This window comes from Trichomycterus rosablanca, chromosome 15 (genome assembly GCF_030014385.1).
Source record: "Trichomycterus rosablanca isolate fTriRos1 chromosome 15, fTriRos1.hap1, whole genome shotgun sequence".
Taxonomy (NCBI): domain Eukaryota; kingdom Metazoa; phylum Chordata; class Actinopteri; order Siluriformes; family Trichomycteridae; genus Trichomycterus; species Trichomycterus rosablanca.
This window is the reverse complement of record NC_086002.1, coordinates 14,347,161-14,368,309: the sequence shown is the minus strand read 5'-3', so window position 1 is coordinate 14,368,309 and position 21,149 is coordinate 14,347,161. Positions and strand designations below refer to the sequence as shown.

Here is a 21,149-nt window from a genome sequence, read left to right as displayed (position 1 = left end):
TGTTGTCTGAAAGGTGTTGTGATCAGGTTGTAATTGTTATGAACGCAAGATACAGAGGAGAAACCTGGGGTATGTGGAACAGGGGCATGATATAGTTTCTATCAGAATACATCGGCACACACACACAAGCTTACCATTATTTCTGACTTATCGTCTACGCCATCATATCAGCGTTGCAATTTTTTTGACTTCCAACTCTCTTTGCAGAACAGACAATCCCTCACTGTCACTGCTGGACTGAGAATAGTCCACCAACCTAAAATATCCGGCCAACAGCGCCCCGTGGGCAGCATCCTGTGACCACTGATGGTCTAGAAGATGAGCAACTCAATCAGCAGCAACAGATGAGCGATCGTCCCTGACTTTACATCTACAAGGTGGACCAACTAGGTAGGAGTGTCTAATAGAGTGGACAGTGAGTGGACACTGTTTAAAGACTCCAGCAGCGCTGCTGTGTCTCACTTATACCAGCACAACACACACTAACACACCACCACCATGTCATTGTAACTGCAGTGCTGAGAATGATCCACCACCTAAATAATACATACACTGTGGGGGTCCTGACCATTAAAGAACAGAGTTAAAGGAGCTTAAAAATTATGTAGAGAAACAGATGGATTACAGTCAGTAATTGTAGAACTACAAAGTGCTTCTATATGGTAAGTGGAGCTGATAAAATGGACAGTGAGTGTAGAAACAAGGAGGTGGTTTTAATGTTATAGCTGATTAGTGTAGCTGTACCTCATCAAGTGTTCAGTGAGTGAAAACATACTTGTAAACACTCGGGTAAAGTAATGATTTAACTTTAACTATATAAAGAACATAATAAAGGGTTCTAGGGCGCATTGGGTTCGGTAGCATTATGATCGAAGCCATTTCAGAAGCGCGTGCGCGTGTCACATGTTATTATTTTCTTTTGCACTTCCTACTCATGAGACCCACGTCATCTCGTGACAGGTTTTGGCGTGTTTCAGGGTTTGGGGCATCACGTAGTCGTCGTCGGTTAGATATACACCAAATCACGACTTTCCATGGCGGAGGAAGAAAAATCTCCGCTTCTTTCGGATCGTATTAATGGAACGACCAGACTGTCGGTTGGAGGTGAGACTGACAGCGCGCAGATGATTCATCCCTACAGTAAGACTATATAGATTTATTCATACCTTCATACATTAATCCATAACTAAATCTATTTAGCTTTGATGATCCAGCTATAGTCCCATAATAAATGTTAAAAGTCAGCCCACCTGTAGCATTACGCCTAAATGAACCGGATCTTTTGTCAGCACAGCTCGTGCTTTACGAGTTTATCAGACATGAATGCTGAGAGGAACTCTGGTTGAGCTAATTCTTCTTTGTTTATAGCTCAATAAAATGCGATGTATTTATTCCAGTACGTTTAAGTTCATTACATTAGTCTACAAAACAGCCAAAAAAGTAAAGAACACACAGTACACGACTGCTTTATTAGGTACGGTTGCTTTGTACGTACAAAACCTGGCCAGTTTAGGAGCTACACCTACCTAGTAGGCCTGGGCGATATTTATATACACTATATTACCAAAAGTATTCACTCACCCATCCAAATCATTGAATTCAGGTGTTCCAATCACTTCCATGGCCACAGTATAAAACCAAGCACCTATTGGGTCGCTCTCAGGAGCTCAGTGAATTCCAGCGTGGTACCGTGATAGGATGCCACCTGTGCAACAAGTCCAGTCATGAAATTTCCTCACTACTAAATATTCCACAGTCAACTGTCAGTGGTATTACAACAAAGTGGAAGCGATTGGGAAGGACAGCAACTCAGCCATGAAGTGTTACCACGTAAAATGACGCGGGGGTCAGTGGATGCTGAGGCGCATAGTGCGCAGAGGTCGCCAACTTTCTACAGAGTAAATCGCTACAGACCTCCAAACTTCATGTGGCCTTCAGATCAGCTCCAGAACAGTGCGTAGAGAGCTTCATGGAATGGCTGAGCAGCTGCGTCCAAGCCTTACATCACCAAGCGCAATGCAAAGCGTCGGATGCAGTGGTGTAAAGCACGCTGCAACTGGACTCTAGAGCACTGAAGACGTGTTCTTAGGAGTGACGAATCACGCTTCTTCGTGTGGCAATCTGATAGACAAGTCTGGGTTTGGCAGTTGCCAGGAGAACGGTACTTGTCTGACCGCATTGTGCCAAGTGTAAAGATTGGTGGAGGGGGCATTATGGTGTGGGGTTGTTTTTCAGGAGTTTGGCTCGGCCCCTTAGTTCCAGTAAAAGGAACTCTTAATGCTTTGGCTTACCAAGAGATTTTGGACAATTTTGTGGGAGCAGTTTGGGGATGGCCCTTCCTGTTCCAACATGACTGCACACCAGTACACAAAGCAAGGTCCATAAAGACATGGATGAGCGAGTTTGGGGTGGACCTGACCTCAACCCGATGGAACACCTTTGGGATGAATTAGAGCGGAGATTGCGAGCTAGGCCTTCTCGTCCAACATCAGTGTCTGATTTCACAAATGTGCTTCTGGAAGAATGGTCAAAAATTTCCATAAACACACTCCTAAACCTTGTGGAAAGCCTTCCCAGAAGAGTTGAAGCTGTTATAGCTGCAAAGGGTGGGCCGACATCATATTAAACCCTATTGATTAAGAATGGGATGATACTCAAGTTCATATGTGTGTGAAGGCAGATGAGCGAATACTTTTGTTAATATAGTGTATTTATTTATTTACAGTGGTACCTTGAAACTCAACGTCAATTGGTTCTGGGACTGGCGTTGAGTTTAAAAGGCATTGAATTTTAAGATAGTTTTTCCCATAAGGATGTATGGGAAGCCTGTTAATGCGTTCCATGGTCCCGTGGATTTATATATTTTAGGCTAATGTAATGTGGTTTTGACACGTATACACTGAAAATAACACAAATATAATATAACAGCTAGGGATGTCCCGATCCGATCTCAAAGATCGGAATCGGGGCCGATCAAGGCATTTTTAACTGATCGGAAATCGGCTTTACTAATGCCGATCATAACCCGATCTTTTGTTTTACGTCACCATGTCCGCTGTGTGGAAATACTTTAAATTGGAAAGTGAAACAAGTCCAACAGTGAAGTGTAATGTCTGTAATGCGAGCGTTTCACGAGGCGGTAGGAGCAGAGCTGCGTTCATTACTGTAGAATTTTACTGTTTATATGGTGTGTGAGTCGAGGATCACTCCGGTTTACAAAACAATAACTTTTAATCCGAGTATGAAAACTTCAGGACCATAACATACAGCTTTTACGAGTTTACGTGTTACAAGACTGAACGACATCTCAGTATCAAGCACTCTGATTGGCTTAGTTATGTAACCGAGCGTCGTAGTGATGCACTCGCTTAATAAAGAAATAAAATACACGCTATATTCACAAATTGTCGGGAGAAAAACACTTTATTAACTTACTGTTACTGTACTGAGTCGCGGACAGCTAGAGCCGAGCACGCTATCCCATGCACTATGGAAGCCCCAAAGGGTCAAAACACACTCACTCCATCAAACCATTGTCACAATACAAGCACTTTAAGAACTGGCTTTCCTTCATAACAAAAGAGTGACTTTCCATTTTATTTTGGTATTCAGGTTTTACTGTAATGCTGTTAAGTAACTTATTTGTTTTTTTATATTCAAGTTAAGCTGCTACACCACTTGTGAGTGGAGATTTTTGTTCATTTTTAGTGTATCACTGCATTAAACAGAATTATGTTCTTTGAATATAAAGTTCAAAGTGAAACTGTAATTATCTCACTTCATTTTTACTACAATGCTGCACTAGGTTTGTTTACTTTCATTTTGTAAAAGAACATTAAGCAATAGCTTGGATGCAGGCAATTTTTTTCCTACAGCACTGCAGAGCTATTCAGTTGTTAAACATGTACATTGGATTAATTTGAATAACTGTAATGTACTTGAAGTGTGCACTGTGTGAACAGTATTATTTAGTTCTTATCTAGACAATATCTAGAAAATACAAGTATCGGTTTGAGAATCGGTATCGGATCAGGATCAAAATTAAAGATCGGGATCGGGATCGGGAACAAAAAAACGTGATCGGGACATCCCTAATAACAACACTAAAATACATTTGAAAAACAGTTAAAAATCAATCAAAAATACAATAAAACCTGCACTTTACCTTAACATCTTTATTGCTTTCTTATGCTTCTTAATTAGTGGAGAGAACAAATAAGCAGTAATAATTAAGAGGTTTAGTGTTTCTATGTCGTTCTTTTAATACATTAAGTTACATTCTTCTTTTTTTTAATGATAAGCGTTTTAGACTCTCAGAAAAGCTGATTCTTACAATTTCTCAGAACCCCGACTGTAACACAAGTTTAAAAGTGAAACACAGATACATGTGGAGCTTTAGGAGTAAATTTGATGGTTATACCACACAAACGCAGATTCGTCTCATGTTCGTGTGACGTTTTACTGCACCGCTCAAGCCGAGCGCTGAGCAAAGCAGCAGTCGCACACACATTGAGTTTAAGGGAAACGTTAAGTTTCATATCTCGATATGCTTTTGAGATGGGGCAATATGCGATACGATGTAATGTAAACTTAACACATTTTTAGCTTATTTTGTTTATAAGTTATGTAAAAAACACAAAACATTGTAGTTCTGATAAATTATGACTAATTACAGTGTTTCAATTTTGTATTATTACGAGGCTGTATTAGTATTCATATTGACAACGTTTTTATCAACAAACCTGCAGAATCTCACAATCACATTTCTGCTGTCCATTTTACTGCAAATAAATGAGCATCAAAAAATCCTGAAAAAGTTCAATGTTTGATAATGCTTTGCTATCATTGCAAAATGAAAGCACATGGTAAACAGCAGCACCGCGACCCAGATCAACCACACAGCAGCATAAAATCATAACCGCTGCTTACCTGAGCCTCTCTTCTTCAAAGTGAGACCAAACCTATACCTGTGTGTTGTTCCATCAGGGATAAAATCCACTTTTGTCCAGAATATTTTCAGAATGTTTATTGCATATCTTGCACAAAACTTTACTCTGTTGCACATCATCCCTTTGGAAGACGAACCATTTCCAGACAACTGAACCATGCAACATCTTTTTTTGTATTAAATCTTAACCACTTAGTTTATTTTTCTGCATTGTTGCCGGACTTATTAGTAATTAATGAGGTAAATGAATGTGGGGGAAATTAGTATAGCGGCATACACTGATAATGGTGGACCATGTTGGTGTGTGCGCAAGTGTGTGTGTGCACGCGCCCACCGCTCATGCACGAAAGAAAGCGTGCTGCACTGTGCTTTTGTGCAGTTTTATACATTCTCAAATGGTAACCTGTGTATCCTAGGCATACTCAATAGAATGAATATGGTCATCTTCAATATCGTATAATTAAATATCAAATATATTGATATTTGCGATATTTCACCCAGCCCTACTACCACGGTGTAACTCTTAAACTATTCAAGTGTTGTTTCTCTTGGTGTCTGTTTTATTATTGTGAACAGAACTGGAGATTTAACCCACCCTCCATTCCATTCTCTTTCATCTCTAAGGTTTTCCAGTCACTCCCAATCCTCAACAGACGTATGGGTTGCTGGGCGAGGCACCACCACCGTACTCCCCGCTGGGATCTCCTGATGGCAGCAATAGTCTTTTCATCACTTGCAGAGTATGCCAGTCTCTCATCGGCATAGAGGGCAAGATGCGTCAACATGTAGTCAAATGTGCCGTCTGCAGAGAGGCTACTGTGGGTAACATTGCACAGACGCACACATGCATCAATACCAATACAAAAAAACATTTGAATAAATGCTAACATTTTAAAAGTGCTACTGATAATGATAATGTCACAAAAGATTGGTTTATAAAATACATTATTGCTTAACAATATAAGCATAATAAGCATTAAACTCCTTGTTCCTACACTCACTGTCCATTTTATCAGCTCCACTTACCATAAAGAAGCACTTTGTAGTTCTACAATTACTGACTGTAGTCCACCTGTTTCTCTGCATGCTTTGTTAGCCCCCTTTTTATGCTGTTTTTCAATGATCAGGACCCCCACAGGACCACTACAGAGCAGGTATTATTTGGGTGGTGGATCATTTTCAGCACTGCAGTGACACTGACATGGTGGTGGTGTGTTAGTTTGTGTTGTGCTGGTATGAGTAGATAAGACACAGAAATGTGGATGGAGTTTTTAAACACCTCACTGTCACTGCTGGACTGAGAATAGTCCACCAACCAAATATATCCAGCCAACAGCATCCAGTGGGCAGCATCCTGTGACCACTGAGGGTCTAGAAGATGACCAACTCAAACAGCAGCAATTGATGAACGATCGTCTCTGACTTTACATCTACAACCAACTAGGTAGGAGTGTCTAATAGAGTGGACAGTGAGTGGACACTGTATTTAAAAACTCCAGCAGAGCTTCTGTGTCTGATCCACTCATATCAGCACAACACACACTAACACACCACCACCATGTCAGTGTCACTGCAGTGCTGAGAATGATCCACCACCCAAATAATACCTACTCTGTCATGGTCCTGTGGGGGTTCTGACTATTGAAGAACAGGATTAAAGCAGGTTAAAAAAGTATGTAGAGAAATAGATGGACTACATTCAGTAATTGTAGAACTACAAAGTGCTCCTATATGGTAAGTGGAGCTGATAAAATGGACAGTGAGTGTAGAAACAATGTGGTTTTAATGTTATGGCTGATCAGTGTATATACACTATATGGCCAAAAGTATGTGGACACCTCACAACTGTTTTCTTGTATATTTGTATATCGTGTGTCATGGGGAATTTGTGCCCATGCAGACAAAATGGCTATTCAGTGGGATTGAGATCAGGGCGTGGAAGCCACTGGAATACCTTAACACCAAACTTGTCATGCCATGTCTGTTGGCACAGTGATGCTTGAACAGGAAAGGGTTTTCCCAGATTATTGCAACAAAGTTGGAAGCATTATACTATCTGGCTAAAAGTGTGTATTGCCTCAACTAATTATTGAGTTCAGAGTGTTATATAAATATGAAAATATGATTTTAATAAATAATGATATCCTTCCAACTCTTGTGGCAATAGTTAGGGGAATTCACGTTCCTGTTCTAGAATGACTCTGCCCCTGTGGACAAAGTGAGGAGTATAAAGACTCTAAAGGTCTGTGTGTGGTAGGAATTGTTATGCAAGTGGCCGTGTGGAATGCCTTTCCAGTACAGCAGTGGTTTTGGAAGGGAATGGCTAAATGCTTATTGTCATTTGTCCACATACCTTTGGCTGTATTGTGTACAACATATTAAACTGTGTGCTTTTCTCCTATCAGCCTATTAAAAACGCTCCTGCTGGGAAGAAATATGTACGATGTCCTTGCAACTGCCTTCTGATCTGCAAAGTCAGTTCACAGAGGATCGCCTGCCCTCGGCCTTACTGGTGAGTTGAAAAGAGCAACGAAGACTGAACTCAAATAAGAAAACATGGCATGGCATCTCATTGTCCACCAGACATTTGTAAAAGTTTTGGTTGTAAATACAGTATATGGCCAAAGTATGTGGACACCCTATTTTGAGCTTGTATATAACATTTCGAAATCATATGCATTAACAAATTAAGAAGGTCCATGCAGTTACGGGAACCTATACATTGGTGGGGACACATATCAACATATCACACTTAGTGCTGGTCCCAGGCCCAGATAAATAGGAGGGTTGCATCAGGAAGGGCATCTGTGGTGACCACGTATGGAATCATGCCAAAAGAAGTCATTAGTTCCTGCATTAATGTAGTTGCCCTGTCCTTACGGTATGACTAAATTTTGGAGTGTCTGTTGGAGTCTTTGGCCATTTAGCCAAAAAGAGCATTTGTTAGCATTCTGTTCCATTTCAAACCAAAGGGGTTTCATTTGGTTGAGGTTGGGGCTCTTTGCTGGCCACTGTAGTTCCTTTACACCCATCTTGTCAAACAATACCATAAAGGAAAACAGTAATGCTAAAATAAGAGGGCCTTCCCTGTACTTTTGCCATAAATTTATTAGCAATGGATTAAGCTAAAACAAAAAAAATGCACTTTTGGTCATATAGTCAGTATTGTAGAACGCCATCGCTATGGAAATACACAAGAATTATAAAAAATGGGTAAAATGTTATTACATCACAGTTCCTGGCACACAGACATGATTGGCCATGTGTGTGTGTGTGGGGGGGGGGGGTCACTTTGATTTAAAAGAAAAAGAAAATTATGAGTATACATTTTTTTCACTTACAAATATTTGTGTGTGTGTGTGTGTGTGTGTGTGTGTGTGTGTCAGTAAACGCATTATTAATTTAGGTCCCATACGTCCAGGGGTAAGCAGTCCAACCCCTCAACTTAGTGGTGCCAGAGTGTCCTGTGGCCACTGTGGAAACACCTTTGTGGTAAGTTGTACAATAAACTGCTCTTCTGGAAACTTTACTACTTATAATTGCTCACGTTGTTATATATTGTTGTATTCAAATTATTTTCAGTTCCCATTATTTTTACTCCTGTTTAATTGTCTATAAAATTGGCGTAATGCTTTTTAAATACTAGTTCATACATGCTAATTTTGGCAACCATCATCAAAACAAACAACAAAACAGCTACAACATCTGAGTTATGTGGGACCAAACCCCATTTACACACACATGGATCCACATTTTCTGGTCAGGTTATAGAATCAACCTGCCAATTTCTGTCAATTTATGTAATTATCCAGTCAGTTGTTAATGCGGTGGCAGTGCAGTGCATAAAATCCTACAGATACAACTCAAAATCTTCAGTTCATATTTATGTCTAACATCAGAGTGGTGATCTATGAAGTGGATATAAAATTTTACACACCCTTGTTACAATGCCAGGTTTTTATGATGTAAAAAATCAGACCAAGGGCCGCTCAGGTGGCGCAGCGGTAAAAACACGCGCTGCAACCAGAGCTGGATTTCGAAAGTGCGTTGTTTCGAATCCAGCTCTGCCTTCAGCCGGTCGAAGGCTGGGCGGCTATATGAACAACGATTGGCCTGTTGTTCAGGTGGGGGGGTGGGATTGGAGACCAGAGGGGGTGGGTCTCTCTCTCTGTCAGAATGCGATTACGATCTCTGCCAGCTGATTAGGAGGCGCCTACACAAGAGATGAGGGAGGGTGCCCTTAGGGTGTGTCTCTCCGCATGCAACGCTAGGTGGCACCAAACTCATCAATGTGTGGGTGGCAAAGATGCATCCGGCTGCTGCCAGTGTTTCGGGGGGGATGTTGGTTAGCTTCGATCTCCTCTGTCAGGGCAGGGTTCGGCATAGACAGAGAGGAAGCACGATGCAAATTGAACAATTGGATGCGCTAAAGGGGGGAAAAAGGGAAAAAAATAAATAAATCAAAAATCAAACCAAGGGCTGTGCACAGAAGATGCCCCCACAATCTGACATGCTGATGCTGATTTCTTTTCTTTTTTACTTTTATTGTTCTCTTTGAAAAGATTTAAATTTGTTATTCAATTGAATTGTACAAATTATTTGTCACATTAAAAATACAATCCCAAATCAGAAAAAGTTGCCACTGTTGGGTCCCTGAGCAAGACCCAAGTCCGCTCATTGTGTAAGTCGCTTTGGATAAAAGCGTCTGCTAAATGCTGAAAATGTAAAATGTAAATGTAAAAATGCATGGTTCCTTACATTTACTTTGACTTTTATTTAGTTGCAAACAGTTTGAACCTGAAATATTTCATGTTTTGTCTGCTCAACTTAATTTCATTTGTTAATGAACATCCATTCCTGCATTTCAGGCCTGCAACACATTCAAAAAGAAGTTGGGACGGGGGCAATTTAGGGCTAGTAATGAGGTGAAAAAACTTAATAATGATGTGATTCTAAACAGGTGATGTCAATAGGTGATTGTAATCATGGTTTGATACAAAAGCAGCATCCAGGGAAGGCTGAGTCTTTAATGAGCAAAGATGATCAGAGGATCTCCAGTTTATCAACAAATGTGTGAGAAAATGATTGAAATGATGATTGAAATGATTGAATGATTGAAACAATGAACCTCAAAGAAATATTGGAAGGGATTTGCATATTTCTCCCTCTGCAGTGCATAATATCATTAAACCATTCAAGGAATTGGGAGGAATTTCAGTGCGTAAAGGCCAAAGTCGAACGCCTGTAATCTTCAATCCCTAAGACGGCACTGCATCAAGAACAATAGCTGGTATAACCACAAAGGTGAGGGATTACTTTGGCAAACCTTTGTCAAGCACTACAATACAGAGTTACATGCACAAATGCCACTTAAAACTTTACTGTGCAAAAAAGAAGCCTTATGTTAACCATGTCAAGAAGCGGCATCAACTTCTCCGGGCTCAGAGGCATCTAGGATGGACCATCACACAGTGGAAACATGTATTGTGGTTAGATTAATCGGCATTCCGGGTCTTTTTTGGAAAAAATGGATGCTGTGTGCTTCGGACGAAAGACGAAAAGGACCATCCAGACTGTTATTAAGTCCAAAATCCAGGGTCTGTCATGGTATGGGGCTGTGTCAGTGCCCTTGGCAAAGGTCATTTACACTTCTGTGATGGCATCATTAATGCAGAAAAGTACATTGAGATCTTAGAGCAACATGTGCTGCCTTCAAGACATCATCTTTTCCAGAGACGTCCAGTATTTTTCAACAAGACAATGCAAAACCACATGCTGCACACATTACAAAGTCATGGCTGCAGAAGAAGAGGGTACGGGTACTGGATTGGCCTGCCTGCAGTCCTGACCTGTTCCCAGCAGAGAATGTGTGGAGAATTTTGAAATGAAAAATGTGACAATGACGACCCCGTACTGTTGCACATCTTAAGACGTGTTTGCAGGAAGAATGAGACAAAATAAAAGCTGAAACACTAAATCACTTGGTATTCTCGGTGCCAAAAGGTCTTTCAAGTGTGCTGAAAAGGAATGGCAACATTACAAAGTGGTAAATGCTTTACTGTCCCAACTTTTTTTGGAATGTGTTGCAGGCTTGAAATGCAGGAATGGATGTTTATTAATAAACGAAATGAAGTTGAGCAGATAAAACATGAAATATTTTGGGTTTAAACTGACTGCAATCAATTAAAAGTCAAAGTAAATGTAAGAAACTGTGTTTTTATTTTATTTGCATTTTCCATACTGTCCCAGCTTTTTCTGATTTGGGGTTGTATATTCTTTTTTAATGATTATTTCTAATGTAATAGAGAAAATTGCAAGTAGTTGATATTATTAAATGCCATCAGTTTGATTCTTGACTCCATGCAACCATATGAATAGTGTTTCTCTAGAACAGGGGTTTTCAACCTTTTTAGGCACGCCCCCCCCACCCCCTTCGTGTGCCGAGCACGACTTGCGCGCCCCCTCACACCACGCCCCCCTCCCCTTGGTGGAACAGCACTCGGTCGCGTGTACCACCACGCCCCCCTCCCCTGGATGACGCACGGATGCCAAGCACGGCATTCGTCACACACCCCTCCCCTTTGTGGACCACGGCTCAGTCGCGGATGCGTGCCCCGCCAGACTCGTGTGCCATCGGTTCATAATAATAATGTCGTAGTGCCACGCCCCCCCATCCCCCGAACAGCCGCTCACGCCCCCTCAGGCAAGCCCCACAAGTTGAAGACCCCTGCTCTACAATATTCTCTCTACTGTTTGGGTGTGTAGACTTCTTAATGGCTCATTCATTTTTCCTCTAATTGTGTCAATCCATCTTTTTGCTGGCCGTCCTCTTTCTAATTAACCTTCAAATTCTTCTAAAGCTAATTGACTTTTCCAGTGAATTGGTTCCTCTCATAATGTGTCCAAAATAAGAAATCTTCACTTGAGAGTTTGGTTATCTGGGCTTCGAAATGAGGGCTTAGGTTTCATTCAGGCAAGGATTCATTTGTTTGTCTTCTTTGCTGTCCAAGGTTTCAAGTCTTTCCCAGCACCACAGATCAAAAGCATCTATATTCTTCTTGTTATGCTTTTTATTGTCCAGATTTTATTTTTTATAAAGAACCACAGAGAAAACCAAAGTCTGGACAGTTCTGATGTTTGTTATTTAATTCCTCTGCCAAATGCTGGATCCTTTGCTGTTAATAATTAATTCAAATAGGCAAAAGCTGTCCACCAGTTATTTTCCATAATATTTAACAAGCGCTTTACTGTGGTCACTTTTATATATCAGAAACAGCTCAATCTCTGTTTAATATTAAAAATGTGTTTTTTTTTGTTCTAGTGGACAGACTTTACAAACCGAACCTTGGCCCGCTGTCCTCACTGCAGAAAAATGTAAGTACATAAAGTCTCTCTGTCCTTTAGCTCTTTCTCTTGGGGGCGCTCTTTATATTATGCTATGTGATAGTATGCTTGGTAATAGTAACAATATTTAGTGCTGACAGTGCATTTATTTTACAGCAACGTAATTCCTATATCGTCACTTCCCGTTTGTTCTATGGATAGGGACACTTTGTACAGTACTGCAAACCTGCTTACAGTTTGCTGCACCCAAAACAAGCATTAAATGGTAAATTGACATGCACTAGCCACATCTATGCGGACACCTTCTTAATTATTGTGTTCAGGTTTTTTAGCAACGTCCACTGCATATACAGTCAAGCCGGAAAGTCTGCACACCCTTTTCACCTTCTCCACGTTTTATTACATTACAGACTCATTCTATAATAGATTTATAATATAAATAGAATACCCTTTGATATGACACCCAAAAGTGAGCAGAGGTGCATTTTGTTTTCACTGATACTGCTTGAGATGTTTCTACAATTTAATTGGAGTCCACCTGTGGTAAATTCAATTGATTGGACATGATTGGAGATTGCCAACACCTGCCTATATAAGGTCCCACAGTTGACAGTGCATATCAGAGCAAACTCCAGTCCATGGGGTCAAAGGAATTATCTGCAGACCTCAGAAACAGGATTGTGTCAAGGTATAGATCTGGAGAAGGGTACAGAAACATTGCTGCAGCTTTACAGGTCACAAAAAACAGTAGCCACCATCATTCATAAATGGAAGAAGTCTGGAACCACCAAAAATCTTTCTAGACCTGGCTGCCCGGCCAAACTCAGCAATCGTGGAAGACGGGCCTTGGCCAGGAAGGTGAGCAGGAACCCAATAATCACTCTGACAGAGCTCCAGTGTATCCTTGTGGAGATGGGAGAACCAGAAGATCAACCATCCAGGCAGCACTCCACAAATCACACCTTTATGGTTGAGTGGCCAGACGGAAGCCACTCCTTAGTAAAAGGCACATGACAGCCCGCTTGGAGTTTGCCAAAAGGCACCTAGAGGACTCTCAAACCTTGAAAAACAAGATTCTCTGGTCTGATGAAACCAAAATTGAACTTTTTGGCCTGAATACCAAGCGTCACGTCTGGAGGAAACCAGGCACCGCTCATCACCTGGCTAATGCCATCCCTACAGTGAAGCGTGGCGGTGGCAGCATCATGATGTGGAGATGTCTTTCAGCAGCGGGACCGGGGCGACTAGTCCTGATCAAGGGAAAAAATTAAAAAAAAAATGTATTGCATAGTAGGCGTTCTCATCCGACATCAGACAAATTCCCACAAACACCCTAGGAAGCCTTCCTAGAAGAGTGGAGGCTGTTATAGCATCAGAGTGGACTTCAACTCTATATTAATTCCCAGGGTTTTGGAATTGGATGTCCAATAAGGTCATTGTTAGGTGCCCCCATTATTTTGGCTAGATAGGAAATAACATAAATGAACACATTAGACGATGTCGTGTGATCTATTCTCATAACTGCCATCAAACTTCCTTTCCTAGCTCATCGATTGGTCAGGGCTATCCGAGGAGGCGGAGCTTGATATGGTTTATCTTGTGTTTACTCTTCAATGCTGCAACAATAGGACTGATTGTAAGTGCTTTGGGATGCACACAAATACACACACACACACACACACACACACACACACACACACACACACACACACACACACACACACACTCTTCTTTAATGCACTATATAGCCAAAAGTATGTGGACATCAGGTTTTTCAGCCATAGCTGAAATGTGTATAAAGTCAATCATGTAAAATAGATGACAATTCTTTGTGACAGCAGTTTGGGGAAGTGCCTTTTTTATTACAGAATGACCTTCATAAACACATTTCAGAGAACATGTTCAGAGTAAAGAACCTACAATGGCCTGCACAAAGCCACTGGAACTCCACTAAACATGAATAGACCATCATTAAGATAAATTGGATAAATTGTCATGTCTTTTCCTCCATCATCAAAGCAAATTACTCAATTACAAATGACCTTACAGATGCTCTTTTGTCTAAATAGGCACAAATTCCCACAGATGATCTACAAATTTTTGTGGGAACCTTTTCATTTACCATGTAGAAGCATGTTGTAGTTCTACAATTACTGACTGTAGTCCATCTGTTTCTCTGCATACTTTGTTAGCCCCCTTTCATGCTGTTCTATAATGGTGAGGACCCCCACATGACCACTACATAGCCGGTATTATTTAGGTGGTGGATCATTTTCAGCACTGCAGTAACAATGACATGGTGGTGGTGTGTTAGTGTCTGTTGTGCTGGTATGAGTGGATCAGACACAGCAGTGCTGCTGGAGTTTTTAAACACCCCACTGTCTTTGCTGGACTGAGAATAGTCCACCAACCAAAAATATATCCAGCCAACAGCGCCCCGTGGGCAGCGTCCTGTGACCACTGATGAAGGTCTAGAAGATGACCAACTCAAACAGCAGCAATAGATGTGCGATCATCTCTGACTTTAAATCTAAAAGGTGGACCAACTAGGTAGACGTGTCTAATAGAGTGGACAGTGAGTGGACACAGTATTTAAAAACTCCAGCAGCGCTGCTGTGTCTGATCCACTCATACCAGCACAATACACACTAACACACCACCATCATGTCAGTGTCACTGCAGTGCTGAGAATGATCCACCACCTAAATAATACCTGCTCTGTGGTGGTGCTGTGGGGGTCCTGACCATTGAAGAACAGCATAAAAGGGGGCTAACAAAGCATACAGAGAAACAGATGGACTACAGTCAGAAATTGTAGAACTACAAAGTACTTCTATATGGTAAGTGGAGTTGATAAGTGGTGTATGCTCTTATAGCTGCAGAGAATGGAGAACGTGGTAGGGGCAACTCTATATTTATGTTAATTGATTAGGAATGGGATATCCAACAAGCTCCCAGTCTAATATTCACATATTTCTGGCCATACACTGTATGATTAAAATGCTGTCCTGTTCCAGTGCCCTTATATAGAGAAAAGTGTTTGTGGTCTTTCATAAAATATTGGTTTGTTTTATTAATTTCACCAGAAATAAATCTCTTTCAAGATTAAAAAGAAATTCATTAATTAAGCTCTTTCATATATTATTTATAGATGACATTAAAGCCTGTGCTTTAGGGTGCTCAGGTGGTGCAGTGGTAAAATACACTAGCTCACCACCTCTGAGATCCAGGGTTACAATCTCAGCAGTGGTATTGGTATGCGAACTGCTGAAATTTTGCTGACATTGAAACTGAGTCACACACACTTCCTAGGAGGTGTACAAATCAATTATATAAATAAATGATCAATAAATGATCCAGAAAGGCCTGTTTTAGCATTACAGTGCTACTGTGGTAATAGGGACGTAACAATGCACCGCAAGACAGTTAAAAGTCGATTCGCATGTGTAACGATTCAAATCGGTTTACATGTACAGTATAATGAATCGCTATTTACCTCGCCTGGTTGATGTCACTACAGGGTTGCCAGGTTTAGAATTTTCCAGCCAAATGTATTTATGTGATGACACTTTCTTCATTTGTATTATTCATTTATTTATTTAATGTGGGATTTATTTTATTTCAGTTTTATTTACACAAAAAGGGAAATGTGCAGCATTGTTTTGCATAGTTTGTACCTACCTAAAAAATAAAAGGGCATTCATTATTTAGAAATTTCAACAAAAAAAAATCTTTAAAAAAATTCAGGAACAAATAGTATTGTGAACCCAGTATCGTAAATCACATTGCATCATGGGTAGAGTGTATCATTACATCCTTACACTCCACACAACTCCTAATTAATGCCTGTGGTTTTTAAATGGCCATGCTTATGGTCAGGTGTCCACTATGGCTACTATTGGCTGATTGTTGAAATGCTGATGGATCTCAAATGATCTTTTCTCTGTTTGTCTAACTATGTGTCTTTCTTTTTTCTATTTTCTATTTTATTCCCCTTTTGACTTCATTCAGGCTGGTACATGGTTGAAAGCACCGCATTATCCGATGATCTACACCTGCTGGGTATTTTGCATTCTTCTAGTTTTGATCAGTCTGGCCAGGGCTTTACACTGGACCTGCGTGAAGATCAGCGAGCCACTACACAACACATAAATGGAGACAGAACATAAAGCACAAGAATCATGGCAGAACATGTAATGTAAAATTAATCTTTTACATAATTGTATGAAAAAGTTTATTCGTATTCAGACCTCTGATTTGAATGAGCAAAAGTTAAAAATAGCAAAAAATAATAATAATAGCTACACTACAGACTGCCATATGTTTATATACCTGATGTTTACAAGGAAATGACTTCCAAAGCAATACTAAACAGTTCAGATTAATTAATCTCTGTTGTTGTTTTTTAAAAATAGTACGGAAAAGCAAAATCTATATTAAAATTAATTTTAATAATACATTTTAGTTTTACAATTAAGAAATCAGGGTTAAGCAAACAATAATTTTTACTTTGCCTTTTTTGCACATTTAGATTTTGGAGTTTCATTAAATTTTTCCTTTTCATAAACTGTTTTATCCTGGTCAGGGTAGTGGTGGGTCCAGTTCACTCTGAAATACCTGGACAGGGCGCCAATCCATTGCAGGTCTTTGACCATCCTCCCTTTAGACTGTATGAACACTGCATAGGCATAATAGCCACCCAAGCACTTATTTCTGAATTTAGTTAAGTAAATGCAACGTTAAAGACTGTATATGTTATGCTAACTTTAACTTGATACAAAACCTTAAAATACAAAACTCCAAATAAAAAAGATCCAAATTTGCAAGCACCGAAGCTGATACGTACATAAATGTGTGGGATCTTATTTTGTTTATTTATTTGTACATTTTCCCCATTTTTCTCCCAGTCGAGTAGTTTCCATTTCACTATTCTAACTTGTTGCTGCTTGCACCACCCTCATTCTGGCTGGGGAGAAATGCAAACTTGTACCATGCAGTCACCTGCCACTTCTTTTCACCAACCAGTGGCCAATTCCAACACATAGATGTATGGTGTGTGGAGAGAATCCCCCCACCACTAGTGTGGGTGCCTCAATCAAGCCCAAAGTTCGCAAATCACAGCAACAGTGAGGAGAATCCCCATGCTCGATTCATTGTCTGTTGGACACCAGGCCAGGTGAATGCTAGCCTATAAAAAGCAGATCATACTGCCTTCGCACAACCATGGTATTTTTAGATGCTAGCCATTTAGCAAAAGAGTCTTCCCTGTTTTTGTTTGTGAGCACTAAAGTTAGGGAAGTAAAAGCTGCTCAGGGTAGATTTTAAATGTGATTAGCAGGTGGTTTGTAAACAAGTAATTTTTGATGCTGTTTTCTTTTATGCTTTGTTTACATTGTTCATTCCATTTAGATATTATTTTCATGTCAACATCTGAGTATTCTTACGTTTTTTATTTTTAAATGACCCAATTATTTTAATGATGTTTTGTTTATCACTTGAATCCAAGTTAATAGTTTTTCTAATTATTGTCAATGTTGTTTTAAGAGTGATGCTTATGAGTACTCCAGCACTAACAATCTGATGATGATCAGTGATTATGTATGGTAATGAATGAATAGCTTTGTAAAAAACTAAATGTTACCAGGTTATATGTTTAATAAAAATGGTTTAAAAACTATTAACAAACCAGTTGAAATGTATTATGTTCTGTAAGCATCTGAAGACTTAATCTTGAATGATGTTATAAAATTATAGTGTGAACATTTCCAGTTTCATTTCTGATATGATGAGAATATTCTCTAACAGCCTGTGTTCCACATTCTGCCTTTGTAACTGCTTTCACCCTTCTTGTGTAGAATCAGGACTAATGAGGACATTATTATTTTATTTTATTTTACAGTGGTACCTTGTAACTCAATGTCTCAATGCCTAAACAAAAAATCTTTGAAACTCGATGCCCTTCGTTGAGAAATGTGTCCCCTAAACTCAACATTTCTCTTAAACTCAATGTGTTCACATAAAAAAAAAAAAAGATTTAATTAATTTCAAATTAACAATGAACAGCCACTTTGTTCATCACTTTGCTTGAGTAGTGCAGTAAGACGTTATCAAAGAGTGCATATGAGTCAAATCTGCATTGATGTGAAATAACAGTCAAATCCACTCTGAAAGCGTCCACATGTATCTGTGTTTAGCTGGATTTGTCTCCTGTTTTACTTTTAAACTTGTGTTATAGCTCGAAGTTTAGAGAAATTGTAAGAATCAGCTTTTTTTTAAATGCTTATCATTAAAAAAAAAAGAAGCTTAACTTGACTTAATGTATTAAAATTATGACATAGAAACACTAAACCTCTCTTAATTATTACTGCTCATAAGATCTCTCTACTAATGAATATCCTCGCTCGTTTCAGTACAATAAGTCACGTTAAGCTTTGTGCAACAGTTATTTATTTTCAACTGTTTTCAATTGTATTTCAGTGTTTTTATATTATATTTGTGTTATTATTTTTAGTGTATAAGTGTCAGAAACAACCCCATTATTTTACATTAGCCTAAAATACTGTACAGGTCCTTCTCAAAAAATTAGCATATTGTGATAAAGTTCATTATTTTCCATAATGTAATGATAAAAATTAAACTTTCATATATTTTAGATTCATTGCACACCAACTGAAATATTTCAGGTCTTTTATTGTTTTAATACTGATGATTTTGGCATACAGCTCATGAAAATCTCAAAAAATTAGCATATTTCATCCGACCAATAAAAGAAAAGTGTTTTTAATACAAAAAAAGTCAACCTTCAAATAATTATGTTCAGTTATGCACTCAATACTTGGTCGGGAATCCTTTTGCAGAAATGACTGCTTCAATGCGGCGTGGCATGGAGGCAATCAGCCTGTGGCACTGCTGAGGTGTTATGGAGGCCCAGGATGCTTCGATAGCGGCCTTAAGCTCATCCAGAGTGTTGGGTCTTGTGTCTCTCAACTTTCTCTATGGGGTTCAGGTCAGGAGAGTTGGCAGGCCAATTGAGCACAGTAATACCATGGTCAGTAAACCATTCACCAGTGGTTTTGGCACTGTGAGCAGGTGCCAGGTCGTGCTGAAAAATGAAATCTTCATCTCCATAAAGCTTTTCAGCAGATGGAAGCATGAAGTGCTCCAAAATCTCCTGATAGCTAGCTGCATTGACCCTGCCCTTGATAAAACACAGTGGACCAACACCAGCAGCTGACATGGCACCCCAGACCATCACTGACTGTGGGTACTTGACACTGGACTTCAGGCATTTTGGCATTTCCTTCTCCCCAGTCTTCCTCCAGACTCTGGCACCTAGATTTCCGAAAACAGTACTTTGGACCACTGAGCAACAGTCCAGTGCTGCTTCTCTGTAGCCCAGGTCAGGCGCTTCTGCCGCTGTTTCTGGTTCAAAAGTGGCTTGACCTGGGGAATGCGGCACCTGTAGCCCATTTCCTGCACACGCCTGTGCACGGTGGCTCTGGATGTTTCTACACCAGACTCAGTCCACTGCTTCCGCAGGTCCCCCAAGGTCTGGAATCGGCCCTTCTCCACAATCTTCCTCAGGGTCCGGTCACCTCTTCTCGTTGTGCAGCGTTTTCTGCCACACTTTTTCCTTCCCACAGACTTCCCACTGAGGTGCCTTGATACAGCACTCTGGGAACAGCCTATTCGTTCAGAAATTTCTTTCTGTGTCTTACCCTCTTGCTTGAGGGTGTCAATGATGGCCTTCTGGACAGCAGTCAGGTCGGCAGTCTTACCCATGATTGCAGTTTTGAGTAATGAACCAGGCTGGGAGTTTTTAAAAGCCTCAGGAATCTTTTGCAGGTGTTTAGAGTTAATTCGTTGATTCAGATGATTAGGTTAATAGCTCGTTTAGAGAACCTTTTCATGATATGCTAATTTTTTGAGATAGGAATTTTGGGTTTTCATGAGCTGTATGCCAAAATCATCAGTATTAAAACAATAAAAGACCTGAAATATTTCAGTTGGTGTGCAATGAATCTAAAATATATGAAAGTTTAATTTTTATCATTACATTATGGAAAATAATGAACTTTATCACAATATGCTAATTTTTTGAGAAGGACCTGTATATGCAGTTGCAGGGGACCATGGAACGCATTAATAGGTTTCCCATACATCCTTATGGGAAAAAATATCTTGAAACTCAATGCATTTTAAACTCAACGTCACTCCCAGAACCAATTGACGCTGAGTTTCAAGATACCACTGTACTTTGTTTTGATTCCCAGGTGAAACGTTCCGGGTCCTTTCTGTGTGGAGTTTGCATGTTCTCCCTGTGTCTGTGCATGTTTCTTTCCACAGTCCAAAGACATACAGTCAGGTTAATTGGAAATACAAAATTGCACTAGGTGTGTGTGTTTGTCCTTTGGTGGACTGGCGACCTGTCCAGGGTGGTTCCTGCCTTTTCGCCCCAGTGAATCGCACCCACCATGACCTTGAATAGGATAATGCGGTAGTAATACAGACATTATTTGTATTAACTGCTTTATCCTGTTCCAAGATCACAGTGTATTCGGTTCCACCAATAAACACTGGACGCAAGACAGGCATATCCTGGTATGAATGTGAGGTACATGGTGCCAACACATTTCCAAATTACGAGGGTTCCCGCACTTTTAAAAACTATTAAGAATTTTAAAAACAAATGACATCACTTTTCTACATAGTTACCTTTTGGGGCATTTTTTCCAGCGTCATACCAACCTGCAGATACGGTGGCCAATTAGTATCTGCTGCAGGCACTGCCAATTATGCCCGCTAGATGGCGCCCAGCCGACTGAAGGCAACACTGAGTTTCGAACCGAGGAGTTTC

General features: G+C 40.1%; 1 protein-coding gene across 1 annotated transcript; it reads left to right on the top strand.

The window, feature by feature from the left end:
- The first annotated feature begins 989 nt into the window (after positions 1-989).
- Positions 990-18,034, top strand: pip4p1b (phosphatidylinositol-4,5-bisphosphate 4-phosphatase 1b). Its single transcript, XM_063009829.1, has 7 exons — positions 990-1,140; positions 5,573-5,766; positions 7,354-7,460; positions 8,335-8,440; positions 12,270-12,322; positions 13,838-13,928; positions 16,304-18,034. The coding sequence occupies exons 1-7, from the start codon at positions 1,035-1,037 to the stop codon at positions 16,442-16,444; spliced, it is 798 nt and encodes a 265-aa protein (XP_062865899.1). The 5' UTR covers positions 990-1,034; the 3' UTR covers positions 16,445-18,034.
- Positions 18,035-21,149: the final 3,115 nt, after the last annotated feature.